Here is a 16,728-nt window from a genome sequence, read left to right as displayed (position 1 = left end):
GGAGCAGTTCCACAGACTCCGTAGACATCGTTTGCATATCCTCTGTTACCTGCTCAGATCACAATTGTTTCAAAGTTATATTGGATACAGAAGAATTGTTTCAAAGTTATATTGGACAATGATCTTTCGACATTTGTGTTTCCTAATATATTAACAGGAGCTCTCCATTTTTCTAAAATGGACGCAGCAAGCATTGCATTAGCTACGACCAGGATTTTTCTTGGAGAACACTTAGATCACGTTAACGTATCCTATTTTGTATTTATGATAAAGAAAATTGGAATATATAACAACAACTACTCCCTATATATTTTCCTATAGATGAAACGCATGTTAGCACTCTGTCCGTACAAGATCTATGAAGTTTACATTCTTGAAGATTGGAATGAAGATAGCAGTTAGACGACAAACCGTCTTTTAGTACTGGCCATACTAAAAATGAGTTAGTCATGGTTTTCAATAGTGCACCTAAATCTGCCGGCAAGACATTAAAAAATCAGCAGGTTACTCAAAATCAGTAGACCATAAAATCATTGTTTATTTAGAACACTTTATCAAAAATTGCAGTCTTGTAAGAGCATGGAAGACGTATATGTATAGAAGGAAAAGAAATAGTTGCTAAAAGAAGTATGGTATGTCAACAAATATTATGTTACATTACTACTTAATATCTTATTATTTTATGCTAGCAAACATCATTCATTTATTTCATTCATTGTTTATTTGTTTATACTCTAGAAGATAAATTAGTATTTTATGACTATTTACGAATATCTTATTTGAGAAGATAAAGAATAAAGAAGTTACTTGATTCTTTTTTTTAAATCTGAGTATGTGAAGAATAGGGAAAAACAGTGCTTAATATTTCTTAGTAACTCCATGATTTCGTCGAGTCAATTTTCAAGTATGTATCATTTGACACTCATGATCAACTTTTGTTTTACAACATCAATCATTAATAGAAAATAATCATTGACGCTTATGGACTAAAATCCAGATGAATATTCATGAAAAAGATTTGAATATTTTATTTTGATTTTGGACATTTTGAATTTTTCTTCTACAGTTACCGCAAGAATATGCATGAAGATTTACCTTGAAGATTTCAAGAATTTTCAAGAATTCAGAGAACTCCATTTCTTTTCGATGTCCATTATTCGATGTCCGAAGATTCGAAGATCTAAGGACGAAGGACGAAGATAAGAAAGTATTATTTTAGTTAGGGAAAAAGGTTGTATATGGTGTATAGTTCTATCATGTTGATTCACTATGGTTTGAATCCAAGCTAGTACATAAGGCTATAAATAAAACATAAGAAAAATAAACGGTCGCTCTAAGCTTTAAAAAACTTGGAGTTCGTTTCTTATCAAAGCAGAGTCGGTACTATTCTTCTGTTCGTCAGACTATACTATCATTGGTTAGCTAGATAGTATTAGAAATATTCTTCGTTTCGTGTATTTTACATTTCTCTATTTAATTAATTAAAATTTTATCTACGTTATTGATATTTTAATATTAGATTTTCGTCCTTATTTTCAAGAATAATTATGATTTTCAACTTGTACGAGCATTTTTGTATTAGCATAGCATTCATTATTTTATTTTGTATTAATATACAGGGTGTTCAGAAAATAACTATGCAGTTCATAGCTTGCTGTATTTTATTTTCCATAAACCACTTTAAACAACTGAAATTAACTCGAAGCTAAACTTTAATGTCATGGAAGTTATAAGAGATCCTGGAAGCGATCCACTAGCACTTGAAGACACAGTTGCACACGTTTCTGCATGTTCTTAAAGACGTGCATGTTCTTGAAGACGTTATACAACATGGCTCTGCATAGTTACTTTCTGAACAAACGGTAGTAAGCATATATAAAAACTATTTTCAATATCGTTATTGAGTCATCATTATAATCATGATTGTAATTATTAAATTTTAATCTTCTTCTACCATTGTTTTCGTCACCATCCTTATCTGAGCACATGGTACGATGTAAACATCTACAATTTAACTTAGCACATGCTAATATTTTTTTTCTGTTATCGAAGTGAATCTGTATGTGCATCACATTACACTACATACCCTGAATAACTTGCCGCATCACACTGTGAGTGAAAGAAGAAGACTTCCTCATGCTATGCTACAGCATGCACTTACCAATTTTTACGACCTGGTGACCTATTGCTAGACAATCGACAAAGTGTAAGTAAATGTAGGTAAATGAAATAATTTCTTGTTCATGCTCTCTGTAGTATGCAGTTACAGTTACCCACAAGAATATAGTAAATCTTTCAGATAAGTCTCAATTCTTGAATGTCGAATGTAGCACATTCTATCTCAGCGTTTCCCAACCTTTTTCAACTTGCGGCACACTACAGGTGTAACTTGAATTCGCTCGGTACATTCATATATATATATATATATATATATATATATATATATATATATATATATATATATATATATATATATATATATATATATATATATATATATATATATATATATACATACATATATATATATACATACATATATATATATATATAATTATTATTATTATTATTATTATTATTATTATTATTATTATTATTTGTATATATGAAATACCGTGATATTTTTCTCTGTGATTAAGCCTATTGATCTTCTCACAGAGGAGAAAGCTCGATGACTGGATTCCTTTGTGGTAAATCATTATGCTTATTGTTCATTCTAATTTAAAAATAGTAAACAATTGCAGTGAAATATAGGACTCGATTCTTTTTTTTTTTTTATCCACTTTCTCTTTCGAAAACTGTATCCAACCTTTCACTAGAAAGGAAGATCACTAAATAACGAACGAATAAACAAATCTCTTGTACTTTTAAAACACAAATGTAGGTAATTTTTACGCTTGTTTGTTTTGTTAAAACGATTGAATGATATTTTAAAATTTCAAGTTACGAAATAAAACTGCAACAACAATGACGCAATAATGGTCATGACAATGATAACAAATACTTTTCTCAACATTAAAAATGTACAGAAAAGTAACACAGTATGAAACTTTTGTGGATTCATAATAGAGGTTCATAATAATGTGAAATACAAATATACATTTTTCCCTATGTCTTGCAATTTAGTTCCTATAGAATTAACAATTTTGTTTCGATTTCCTCGCGGCACACCCGCGGCACACTGGTTAGGAAACGCTGCTCTATCTCGTAAAGAATTAGTAATAGATATGCCATAGTCTTTAAATGAAAAGATTCTCGTTTTGGGAATGATCCTAACAAATTCTGATGTACCATACATATCCTTTCCATTTAATGAATATTTTAGAATATACGATGTAGCGGAATCCAAATTGACTGCCATGATATACACCTCCATTCGATGCAGTTTTTGCATCAACATTCACTTGCAAACACTTGCCTTTCCTCCACCAGCACGTCTCGTTATTACTCACCTGTACCGATACCTTTGTCTACTACGTACAAACGTCAAACATACAACACGTACCTCGTAAAAGAATGGTAATAAATAATTTAAAAAAAAATAAGTTCAGATTCTCGTTTGTGGGAAAATTCAAGTATAAATTAATGTGCCAAATGTACTCTTTTCCATTTAAAAATATTGAGTGCTATCCAATATAGCGGAGTTCAAGACGACTAACTTCTCCACACCCTCTTTCAATGCAGATTTAGCACCAATATACACTTGCAACCTTTTCTTTTTGATCGTCTACGTATCTCATTATTAATTGCTTGTCTCGATATTTTTGTCTACTAGATACAAATATAAAACGCAGCACATCCTATCTCGTAAACGAATTAAGATTGATAAAAGTGAGTTCACTTGTGGTCCATATCCCATTCAATGCAGTTTCTGCATCAATACCCACCTGCAACATTTATTTTTCTCCGTTCATGTGTATCGTTATTACTGGACTTTTAATAATTTTGACTAACCCTGTTAATAATTAATACTTTTGACAAACCCTGTTTACAGTTCCTATGTATGTTCTTTAAGCACAAATAAATCATGTACTGTTCATAGAACATTTTTCATCTAATAAGCGTTTTTATATTTTTCAGACTCTTCAGGCTATATCTTAGTCTTTTTTTTTTCGTCGCGGGGCACCATTGACTCAGGCCTTTTTTTTTTTTTTTGTTGCTGGTAATTTTGACCCGAGTCGTTTCAACGCATTGTACTTTTGACTTCCATCAGGAATTGAACCCACGACGGCATGTACGAAACGCGCGCGCACTAACCACTATTCTAAAGGGAAGAACAAAGCTTTTCGTCTTGGCAGCAATGATATAACCGCTAAAGATGTTGATTTTGCTTATACCAGTTCAATGATTCATTACTTCCGTTCAGTTAACCTCCAACAAACACGCTACGTGTTTTCTGTACATGTATGTATTTTCTGATTGTATATATATGGGGTGTTTCAAAACAACACCGACAACGTTTGGTAGGTGATTCCTGACACCAAGATAAGACAAAAAGTATAGATCAACCTGGGTGCTCAAATGCTTCCTTTCAGAGTTATAGGCTGCCGAAAACATGAAAAAATGAACTTTAAAGGTCCATAGCTCCAATGGTCCAAAGGTCCATGGGGCCTACCCTAGTCGGGTCAAGACTTCACTTAAGAAAAAGTATGTGCCCCATCCAAATATCCATGTTTCAGAATCCTGCGGTACTTCTGCAACCGTTTTTACAGAGGTAGTTGGTGAGTACTTCAAATTATATGCCGTTATCCAAACCTTTTCTATAAAAATTGTTGCGTGAGTACCGTAGGATTCTGAAACATGTAATTTTGGATAGGGCACACAGTAGTTCTTAAGCGAAGTCTTGACCCACTAGGGTAGGTTCCATAGTATTGAAGCTATGGACCTTTAAAGTTCATTTTTTCATGTTTTCGCCAGCTTATAACTCTGAAAGGAAGCATTCGTGCACCCAGGTTTGTCTATACTTTTTGTTTAATCTTAATGTCAGAAATCACCTCCCAAAAGTTGTCGGTGTTGTTTTGAAACACCCTATATATATATATGTTCGTAAATATATGCATTTTCTATTATTGTTAATAAAGGTTGTTTCATGTACAACTTTGCAAGTGAGGAACCTACACTATTCAAAAACAGTGTCTTGCTTTAGCCTTACCAAAAGGTGGCGACTCTAGAGAGAACATTTGCCTCAGATGTTCATCTTACAAGTCTAAATCATTAATAATGGGTATTTAAACAAAATACACAATAATACAATACAAGTGAATTGAGTGGACACTTTTATTACCAGTAATAAAAGTATATTACAAATAAATATAATTTATTTAACATTAGTAGTTCAATTTTATTTATTAACGACACTTGATTAAATACATTTCAAAGAATATGTTTTGTTTACTTCATAATCCAGCCACGTTAACAGAAAACATATTCTCTGAAATGTCCAGCCTCATAAAATGTAAACATTATCATAATTTATTAAATATATATTTGTTTATTTCATTTAAAATAAACATCAGAAAAGATTAACATTTTTTTCACAGTCTACTTTCGTTACCAAGGTAACATACTTTCTTTATTTTCTTAGGCAAGTCTCATTTGCTTCAGAGTGTTCTAGTATTACAATATCTTATATCTAGAATTCATCGCAATACAAATGTTCAATCTGTTAGGAAGTTTCTCAGCTTTAAGAAATCATTTCATTTCCAAAATAATAACTTCTTTCCCATAGACTGAGAACAAGAATAACTTCTTTCTCATAGACTGACAATAAGAACAACTTCTTTCCCATAGATTGACAATAAGAATACTTTCGTCCCCATAAACTGAGAATAAGAATGTTACATTTCTCATTGATTTAAAACGAAAGTATGGGATTACTTATATAGCAGGGACGAGAGTATTTCATTTTCCATTTATTGTGATTCATAGATTGAGATTCTTTACCCTTCCCATAGATTTTTTATTTCCCATAGATTGAGAACGAGAAATACTCCATTTCCTCAAGTTTATAAATAAGAATATTTCATTTACCAAGCTGTGAGGTCATCTCTTAACAAAAGGACATTAAGAGATTGAAATTCTAGTTTCGTTCTTCAAAACATCTGGAGATCTAGAATGTTCATTATATCACAAAAGAATCATTTCGTACCAAATATCACCAGCTTTATCTTGTATTCTCAAAAGAAGGAAATATGCTTTTCTTCCCCTTTCCTATTCTTAAGATACTATTGCATCTGTATATCGTCGTATGAGAACCAGAGTTACGTAACTCCATTTTCGTAGGTTTACAGGAGAGAGAGAAGAATGTTGAATATTTCAAACAAATGTAGTTTTAATAAGATTGTAAACACATTATTGCATAGCAGACAAGTCAATGACAAAGTCAACTTCAATGACACTCAAATAATACCAAATGGTGCTTTTGGAATTATGTTCATAATTCAAACAAACAAAAATTCGATTCTTGGAGTTACGTTCCTTTGGTACCACATACGACGATATTCTCATCTTAATCACTCAAACTAGTGAAATGGTTATTTTGATCTCTTGATCTCAATATAATCTCAAAATGAAATTTTAAGTGTGAAATGCTTACGATTTTGGTAAGTACAAAGTTCATAAGATACTTGAAATAATACTTTTCCCAAATTATCAAGGATTAATTATAACTAACAAGGATTCTTGTTTCATGTTAGACAACAGTCACTCTCAGAAAAAAGAAAACTTAGTATGACATTGTACTGACAAAGACCACACGACCCCTAAAAAATAAATAGATTCAAAATCTATTAGAATTAATCTATTAAATTTTTTGGATCATCTTAAAAAAAAAAAAAAAACTTGCGTAGATTAAATTTAGGAACATTTTTGAAGGAAATTTATTTGTTTCTGCTTCAGCAAAGATATTTTTATTTAAAACAAAGTCATGAATAATCAAATAAGATAAAGAGCATGATTGAGGAACACTTTGGAAAACTGCGGAGCATGTGAGAATTTTTTGATTAGAAAACGTTATGGCCTTATGGGATCAAGGAAGAAAAATGCCCTGAACTATTGTAGATGTTATATCATAAAATATGTCAGATAGATCACGGTCGCTCCCTTAGAAGTTTGCACCAAAGAGGAACAACGATCAGTGATCCGGTTTTTGTGGTCGTAAGTTGTTGTATCAGGGGTCGCAATCCATTCAAGACTTTTGGCATCACACGGAAGCAGTGTCTTGTGGCAACGAAGTGTCTACGAGAGGATTGAAACATTCAAAAATAGTCTCACAAATGGAGCCGGACAACCATCCTTCCTCTGCGTAGCACTTGTGAGACCATTTTTGAAGTTTTGAATCCATTCGTAGACACTCGGTTGCGGCAAGACACTGTTCCCGTGTTATGCCGAAAGTCCTTGATGGATTCCGGCTCTTGGTACATCTTCCGACCACAGAAACCGGATCACTGCTCGTTGTTCCTCTTTGGTGCAAATTTCTAATGGAGCGGCTATGACCTATCTGCAACAAAAGGAAGACAAATAGAGGAATTAGGACCAAACTTTCATAGAATGATCACAGCATAGCAATGAAATAAACGAGGACATAAGTTACATTGCGGATAATTTTTGAATTATCCTCGTATTAATATGATAGAATTATATTATTATTATGCAGCCAACTAAAATCATATTTCTTCTGGCTGTTGTCACAGAAACATCAGGATTCCGATTTGCTTTCAGTTTGTACCAGTGCAACGAAAAATTTGCGGATTCTGGTCGAAAGTTGAACACATTTTATAGAAACGAGTTAAACCTGCACATCGGCAGCATTACATTTCCATTGATGACATGCTACAAAAAAAAATTAATGTGTCAATCTCAACTACAGCAAGTTTTAATTGCCTCTTTAAAATCTGGAAACTAAAACATTTAGCATACTGTATTTTCAAAAATAATACAAGCTATACTGTATATTTCGGAACCGGTGCGCATAGGCTGAATGGTACCACTAGTTATTACCTGTTAATGATAAAGAAAAGGTGTATGAAAGTTGTATAGTTGTTAGTGAAAATATATTCCAAGTCATTAAATGTTCTTTTACAACAATTTCGGAACAAATTGAAGTACATTTTTACTCGAAGGTATGGGAACATATGCTGTAGCATGAAGTGTACATTTTGCTGGTGATTCTTGAATGTCCAATAGTTACGAAAAATTGCTAAACTATAAATCTAAGATACAAGCTCTGAGTAAAACTTTGGGTTATTCACATATGTAAGCAAGGTTGCTATTGACTTAACGATATTTAGAATACATGAGTGATCTTTGTATCTTATTTATTTATTTGGAGAACTATTTCCTTGTTTTCTTTAAAACAGTTTTTTTAGTGTTTTAATTTTCACTGGCTTTTTCTTCAAGTCTTGTTAAATTCCCATTGATTTGCCAAAATACATTTGTGTTACAATTAATATTGCACAATTAAATTCCATTTATAAATAACTAAAAGTATCTAGTATGTAGAATTTTACGAATCAAGGAGAAACCAGTAAAATCAAAACATTGACATTGTGGTTGCTTTTAAAGAGGATAGCAAAATACAGTTCCGTATAAATAGATGGAATGAAAATAAGAAAAAAAAATAAAAATGGTATAGATGTTTGTCGCTTAGTTGCTATATGAAAGAGAACTTCCAAGCTTATTCTGTTGTATGCTTGGCAATGTGAGTGTAATTCATTAGCCAATCATATCCACACATTTTACAATCATTAAGATGCTATTATATATTGTAAATACTGCAATATTGTTAAAAGGAAAACAATTAACATAAGGCGTTTATGTAACTGGAATGAAAGAGAAACAGCTTTAAAGTGACTGTGATGTCGAAGATTATAGTGGTATGGTTATACTATAGGAAGAAATGATGATTACGTCGACAAGAGGGAATAAAGACGAGATCAGAAGGCAAAGGGAAGGAGGAAGACCAAAAATAAGATAGATGGATTGTGTGATTACTGACTTAAAATAAAATACATTCTTAATAGAGGATGACCTTTGGGACCGAGCGAGTCGATCTCGCTTAAGTGAGAAAAGATAGAGTGAAGGAAGAAGGAGATCTAACAGAGACGACGACAAATGAAAGTTTCAAAATTTAAAACTTCAGATATTTAATTATGGGAAAAGTCCTTTTTTTTCCACGTCATTTTTTAATTTTTATTTTTATTTTTAAATTGTTAACACGCACACCGAAAAAAGTAGGATTTACGTAAAACTCTTGGATAATCGGCTTTCTGATGGGAACACGATGCTACGATTGGAGTGAGCGTCCTCCGATGGTAAGGTTCTACTTAAATACGAGAGAAACACCATTATTTAAGATGGCGTCACACGTTATCAATTGTAAGCAGCATGTAACTGTCGACATTCATCACTATCTTAAATACAGGTGTTTTCCTCGTATTTAATTAGTAAGTAACTGTCGACATTTGTCACTATTTTAATGTGGGTTTTCCCCTCATATTTAAGTAGCATGTAACTGTCGACGTTTGTCACCGTCTTAAACACGGGTTTTTCTCTCGTACTTAAGTAGTATGTAACTGTCGACTTTCTTCACCATCTTAAATACAAGTGTTTCTCTCGTATTCAAGCAGAACCTTACCGTCCTTGGACGCCGCAATCCAGTCTTACTGTGTTGTTCCCACCAGAGAGAAGATTATCTGAGAATTCTACGTAACTCCTAGACGTTTTTCCCTCAGTGTAATCAACATAGCTTTAAACGCAATTGACAAGACATTTTCATTTATTTGTTATTAACAAGAGGAATCAAAGCGTTTCGTCGAGTTTATTTTCCCTTCAATTAATAAGTGTAGTAGATTGTGGGGCAATTTTATGGATGGAAAAATAGTAACTCTTCGTTTTGTTGTCATCAATGGTATTTTGTCCTTTGTCTCATATTTGAAGGACAATATTCAGCATATTCTTCCCACGTACAACCATTGCTATAACAACATTCTTCAGTGATGGACATTGCGCTCCGTTTTCGTCTTTCTCTCAAATAACTTCTTGCAAACAGCGAGTCAACGAAAGGAATGTTTTCAGATTCCGAAGAATAGTCTGTAACAAAATAGAAAGACATAAATAGACTAATATCAACACATACAAATATTGCATATACAGCGTGTTAATGAAATATATCGACAAACTGAAAGAAGTGGTTCCAGAGTGTCCGGATCTGCCATATGGAAAACCCGTGCATTTACACAGGGCTTCAAGTTTCGAGAAGCGGCAAAACCTGTCATCATTATATTATTTAAAATAAGTATTTCTTATTGGAAACAAACTTTATGATGATGATGATAGTTAAATTTACTAAGTTGACCTTCCATTTGAATACTACATTCATATATCATGTTTAGGTGCCATTAGTTTAAGGTTACATGGGCAGTGCTTAAGCAAGTGGTCAAACAAATCCCAACATGAATTGCTTGATTGTTGTGAAATACAAGAATTCAATTCTCGAACAATAGCGAACACCTGTTCCATTTAGTTAGTTATCACAGTTTTGATATGAAAACTAGTTTTGTCTTTGTCACAAACATGTTCCTTATCATCAGCGGCGTGCCGTCAAGGGGACTAGGGGACTAGGCTAGTCCCCTGGCATTTTAATTAAAGTATTTTGTGATAAATATATACCAAAGAAAACGAAAACATTGTTTGTATTTCTCTATTTTCGTAAAATAACACTATTTCAATTGTTCTGACACAACTTTAGTCAGCGCTCGTGTGCTGGGTGCGACAAAGTGGAGATCGGAAACGTTCGGGTTTTAATCGGCTTTTCTCGAGGAAGGGAACAGGGTCCAGCCAGCTAGTCCTCATATTATGTTGTCTAAGCTCTAAGTACGGGCGTTCTTTCGTAAGCGAATTTAATGCTCGTTTGCTATTTACAGTTAATAGTTTTAACGCTATTAAATTTACAGTATTAATCTTGACACTTTAAGAGATCTAGTGAAGTGTGAACTTTTTAGATTGTCAATATATTTTGAAAATGACTCAAAGAATAAAGTATGGAAGGGGACTCGTTTGAGTAACCGAGTCCCTTGCAGCAAAGCGATGGCGCAAGCAGTGATATTACTTCAATTGGTACAGGAGACAGTAGGGGTGGGGATCGGCCGTTTCAGTGTTGTATTCTGGACCAATTATTCATGGTATCATTTGGATTCCTTAATTTTCAAGAAAAGCAACAAATAATAACCAGTGGTAGAACAACTCCAAGCATTTCCATTTAGACAAAAATGAAAGATTATATACATAATATCAAAACGGATTATTTTGCTTTTTCGAAATAGTTAACTGCATGTAAGACAAGAAACAAACTGTATTGCTGGCCTTGTATTCTGTTCCACATAGAAAAGGACGTGTGGAATAATGATGGCTTTTGTGACATGAACAATTTTCACAAACCCAAGTTGCTCCAAGAAAAATGTTATTCACACCTGTCCATAATAACTAAATTGAAAACTTTCGGGAAACCAGAATTGATTTTCAATTGAGCAAGCAATGCAGAAGTTGATTCACACCGAGAACTAATGAACCGATTGATTTATTCCTCTTGTTTTATGGCTAAACAAGAGCTATCATTTAGAAGTCATGACAAACAGGAAGATTCTGTCAATTAGGGAAATTATATTGAAGTAATTCAGTTACTTTCTAAGTACGACATTAAACGGACTTGCAGGGGCGCCTGAAGAAAATTTTCTAGGGAGGGGCCATTTCCATGGTTGCTATGTTGCGTCTGGTATTTCTGGTATTTAATATACGTGGTTTGCTATATTACGTATACATTTTCGTGATCCAGAGAAAGGTCCGGGCCCCACCCTGCCCTCTCGTTCGGGCGAGTGTTTAAAGGAACATCAAACAGAATTCAGAATTATATTATTAAATGTGTTGGTGAATAATTCTGGATAAAATTAAGTCAGAAATAAACAATACACTTCTTACAGCAATAATGTTGGACAAAACTACGGACATCGCAAAGATCTCTCAACATTCAATCGATACGTGAAAGACGGCAATTCATGAAAGATTTATTTGTTTTGCAGATGTTACTAGTGATTGCACTGCGACTGCTTTAAGTGAGCATGCTTTCCAAATTCTCTCTCATTTTAATTGTAAGCAAAAGCTTGTAGCACTAGGCTATGGATGTAGCTGCCACATTTTCTGGACATTTGAACGGTTTACGATCTTTTGTGAAAAGGTGTTTGAGTGCACTCACCATACACTGCTATCATCACAGACTCAATATCGTTGTTCCACAGTCTGTTAATCACATCAAGAAATGTAAAATATTTTTTAGAATAAGTGGCATTCCAAATTTCTTTTCATATTCATCGAAACGCTGTAACGCGCTTGCTGAATCAAAAGTAACTAAGCGATTTCCAACGGTTGCCACTATAAGATGGAATTATAATTCCAAAATTGTGAATGCAGTAAATGAAAATCAAATAGAACTCTTACGGTGTTCTGAGAACATTGTAGAAGATTCAGATAATTGCGACACCGAAGCTTTCATGACTACAAAAAAGAAAAAGAAAAAATGTGTGTTATCATTGAAGGATTTCAATTTTGCATTTCTACTAAAAGTTTTCAGTCATTTTTTTCTTTTCGCACACGGATATACTATTCAACATTCTTTAAAGTAAAACCTTGGATGTGAAATATTGCATCCAAAAAGTACAAAAGATGGTATCTCAACTTAGAAATGCAAGAAACGATTTTGAAGACTTATAGAAAAGTAGAATTGGATGACAACGGAAACCTTCTAATAAAAGATGTAAAGTAGATGACTTAACAGATTCAGAAATTAAATACGTGCGTCTCTTCAATGACATTATTGATACTGTGATTTCAAGATCTCAGTGATTTACAATTTCTTGAGCTGTTAGATTTAAATAATTTTCAGTGCTTGAAATCTCGATTTCCTGATTGCTTGTTTTTGACCCTTAAATCAATTTACGGGAGTTTTTTTTAAATTTTAACAATTTGCGGAACGAATTAATATAGGTTTACAGACTCTTAGATTTTTCAAATAAAACTGTGACTGAAATTATCCACTTCTTGAAAGAAAGAGGCTTGGTTGAAGAAGCGTTTACAGAAACATAAATTGTGTTATTTGGTGTCAACAATACTACTCAGGACCTCCACTCTACAGCACACATTCTCTTCGAACCTAGTCCCCTGTGAGAAAAGTCACGGCACGCCACTGCTTATCATTAAAGGTGGAAACAACCTTTTTATTTTTTTTTTAACAAATGTAAAAAGGAAAATTAAGAAATAAAGATAAAAGAGATAGTTGCACTGGAATTGGAAACTGATATATTGAGATTGAAGCTCGATGTTGAATTCTATAAAAAGGATTAATATCTTTCCTTTGTAGATGTGTTTGTTTTATCTTTCATTGACATAATAGAATATTATTTAAAGAATATAAACAACTATAACGAGATTGTTGTGTTTAGGTCTTTTTAAGTGCGAGTGCTCTTTTCCTCTCCTTTGTGGTTCACGATGAGGTAGCATACTTTAAATCGTTCCTTTTCATATTTGTTCTTTCTGGAGAAAGGAGGGCGGCAAATGATGTCATTGCATGGGGCGCCAAATTGCCTAGGGCCGGCCCTAAGTTACATTAAAATTAAAGAAAAAGTTCATATGGACCTCTGGGAAGAAGCATATAGATTCAGAGATGGAGCAGATCCAAGTGGTGCAAAAACTAATGTCTTCATATTTTCACCAGTGTTCCTACCAAAGTAAGCTGAAATTATTAACAACTGCCTACCAGTATATCAATGGCAAAAACTTCTGTCTATCATCTGTTCTCGCGTCACTAAAAGACGTTTGTTTTATCCATGCATTTAGCTTATCCAGATAATGCTGTACATATCACCAAGAAGAAAATGTCTGATATTACAAAATTATTTGCTTAAGAGGCAAAAGCCACTGAAATTGAATATTTCTGAAACAATATTTTTCAGTGGAAAATTGTTAGAAAAATTTGAGGTAACTATAGCGTTACTGATATTGTAGACAATTTTGCTGAAGTACTATCTGCTACCTGTTAATTGCACGATGTAATATCAGCATTTATTAACAAAAACGTCTGTAACTCGTCCTTTGACTATTGTAATAATAAACTTAGTGTATTCTGGTTTGTTTCTTTATTTAGTTGCATTTACTAATGTATTACTAAATTTTATTTGTCTAGAGAGACGTTTGTTGTTATTTTCATTAGTAGTTTATATTACAGTGAAACCTCTACTAACGGACACCTCTGTAAAACGGACACCTCTCATAACGGCCATGTTTTGTAATCCCCAAACACTGTAATAGGAAAAAACCATGTTAACAAACCTTTCTAAAGCGGACACTCTCTAGTACGGACACGGACAGTCTTTTCTGTCTCTTATAGGTATTATTTACCTACATATTACCGATACTTTTTCTAGAAACAAGTTGAAAAGTACAGAAAAATACATTTTTAGAAATGCATACATGTATCACCAAGGAAGCATTGTAATAACATTTTTCCTCGTCAACTGGCTGTTCAGAAACTCAGATGAAGCGTCTTTGTTTAACAACACCCTCATATCCTTTGCTTGCATTCCACTCCCACCCAACCTGTTTTAGAATCAAAAGTGATTGACAGTTGCCTACCATTTGGGATGACACGTCATTCTACTGTTCCGCTGAAATCAAGCTGAAGACATGTTTGGTATTTTTCGTCCGCGTATTCGCATATTGCCTTAGTGCCTAGACGGAAATCTTTTTAAGTCATTCTGCATTGAATAAGCAATAAGGTATAAGTTGTTGTGAGCTTTCAAAATGCCGCGAGAAGCGCTAATGTTAAAATCGAATTGATTGAATTTTTGAAGAATACTGAGGTGTGCAAAGGATAACTGAAAATTTTTGTATCGGTAAAACACAAACACCTGAGATAATATAAAACCAAGACAAGTTAATAAAGTTGTAGTGTGAAAATGACAATGAAAATAGTGTCTCATTACTTTGAACAAAGTTGGTATGCAAGTGAATGTTTTTGTAGAGTGCGGAATGAAAAAAAAAATTCCTGTGTTAGGTTCGATGCTAAAAGCTAAGAATTTGGAGGTAGCAATAGAAATGAATGTTTCGGATTTCAAGGTCTCGAACGAGTGGTTAGAGAAGTTCCGGATTAGACACAAAATTTCTTTCAAAGCGATTTGTGGAGAATCCGCAGATGTCGACATGCCCACAGTCATAGAACGGTTTGATAAATTACCTTCAATAGTTTGTAATTACATAGCACCTTATTTACTAATTTACGTAAGAAAATATCGAAACCTCTCTAAGACAAACACCTCTCTATAGCGGACAATTTTTGATTCCCCACGGCTGTCCCTTTAGAGAGGTTTCACTGTACATAATTGTATTGGTTGTACAAAAGACCTGAATCCATCAATTGTAAATTATTAGCATTGGTGCAATTATGTTGCTATATAGCTTAAAATATGTGTATTTACTTATTCTGCATAAAGAAAATATAAAGAATACTCTTTATAATGAAAGTCTCATATGCCTTTCATATCTTCTAAAACTACACGGAAGGAATTCAGGTTCTTTTTGCAATCATCGTTTTAATTCTCTTAAGTAGGGAGTAAAGACAAACGCAACGTCTGTATCTTTTTACATTATCAACTGTACAAATATCATTAAAACTATTATTATTATTAATTATTTTGCCTGTTTCTTTTTTTTTTTTTTTTCGGTGGCAGAGGAAGTTCGGATCTGGAAATCTTTCTTCCGCGTATCTCGATTTTCAGCTTCTTTGAACTTCCAATATTTTCTTCTTTTTCTCAAATGATTGATCACTTGCGCTATTCTTCTCTCTATTCCTCCTTTTCCTTCAATTTCACTTCAAGAAAATAAACAGGAACTTTATTTCTTTCGTCAGCCTACAGATAACTATCACATTGATTTTCACACAAAACAGTTTGTGATGTTATTGATCGTCATATGGATATTGTTCTGAGCTTCTCATAACGTGTGGTTGATTTCCGTATTCCTTAATGCTCAAGCTGACACTCGATGGAGGTAATTCCAAACAGACGGTTGACCTAGGAGGTCACAAACTGTCATTATATCTGGATATGATGCGGTTGATGAAAAATCGGTGTACTGTTTACGTTATTGAAGTTTACGGAGACCGAGAAGTAGCATCTTCTTTCTGGATCCAAAATAACTTGTTTGAAGTGAATCATGTATGTATAAATTTGAGAGATTCACTTTGTACTGTGTAGCAGATATTAATGCTGTTGTCAGGAACAATTATAACCAGCAACCACAAGTTTGTTCATTCGGAAAATCAATAAGATGAAAGCATATCTACCAGTCAGTTATATTCTACTATATACAGGTAAGAAAATGTAATTGTTTTTCATTTCATCTATTTGCTATTTACTAAGAATCTGAGATTTGAATTATTTCCAAAGATTTGTGTACACTATACCTTGAAATCTCCACTGAGGGAGTCGTATCTCAAAACATTTTGGATGTTGCATTACACCATTTTGCATTATTTGTCTTCTTTCTTATGTGTATCTTTTTGCTTCAGTCCACTTCCAAAAGCTTCAAACTTCTCCACTAATAGACTGACTTTGATTACAAGTTTAGAGGGAACAGCATCATGGTTTCAGAAATTGATTCGTTCGTTATTTGGAGTTTAACGTC

The 16,728-nt window shown here is 33.4% G+C and overlaps 1 protein-coding gene across 1 annotated transcript in view; it reads right to left on the bottom strand.

Moving 5' to 3' along the window:
- Window positions 1–6,828: 6,828 nt before the first annotated feature.
- Window positions 6,829–16,728, bottom strand: part of LOC145670724 (insulin-like peptide 7) — a 168,974-nt gene continuing 159,074 nt past the window's right edge. Inside the window, exon 4 of the mRNA XM_081739503.1 lies at window positions 6,829–10,089. Within this exon, the coding sequence (XP_081595629.1) occupies window positions 9,902–10,089 (188 nt within the window). The 3' untranslated portion in view covers window positions 6,829–9,901. The remainder of the gene's footprint in view (window positions 10,090–16,728) is intronic.

This window comes from Thermobia domestica, chromosome 14 (genome assembly GCF_964235325.1).
Source record: "Thermobia domestica chromosome 14, izTheDome1.hap1.1, whole genome shotgun sequence".
NCBI lineage: Eukaryota > Metazoa > Arthropoda > Insecta > Zygentoma > Lepismatidae > Thermobia > Thermobia domestica.
Note: the sequence above shows the minus strand (reverse complement) of the source record. Positions and strands in the feature narration are given on the sequence as shown.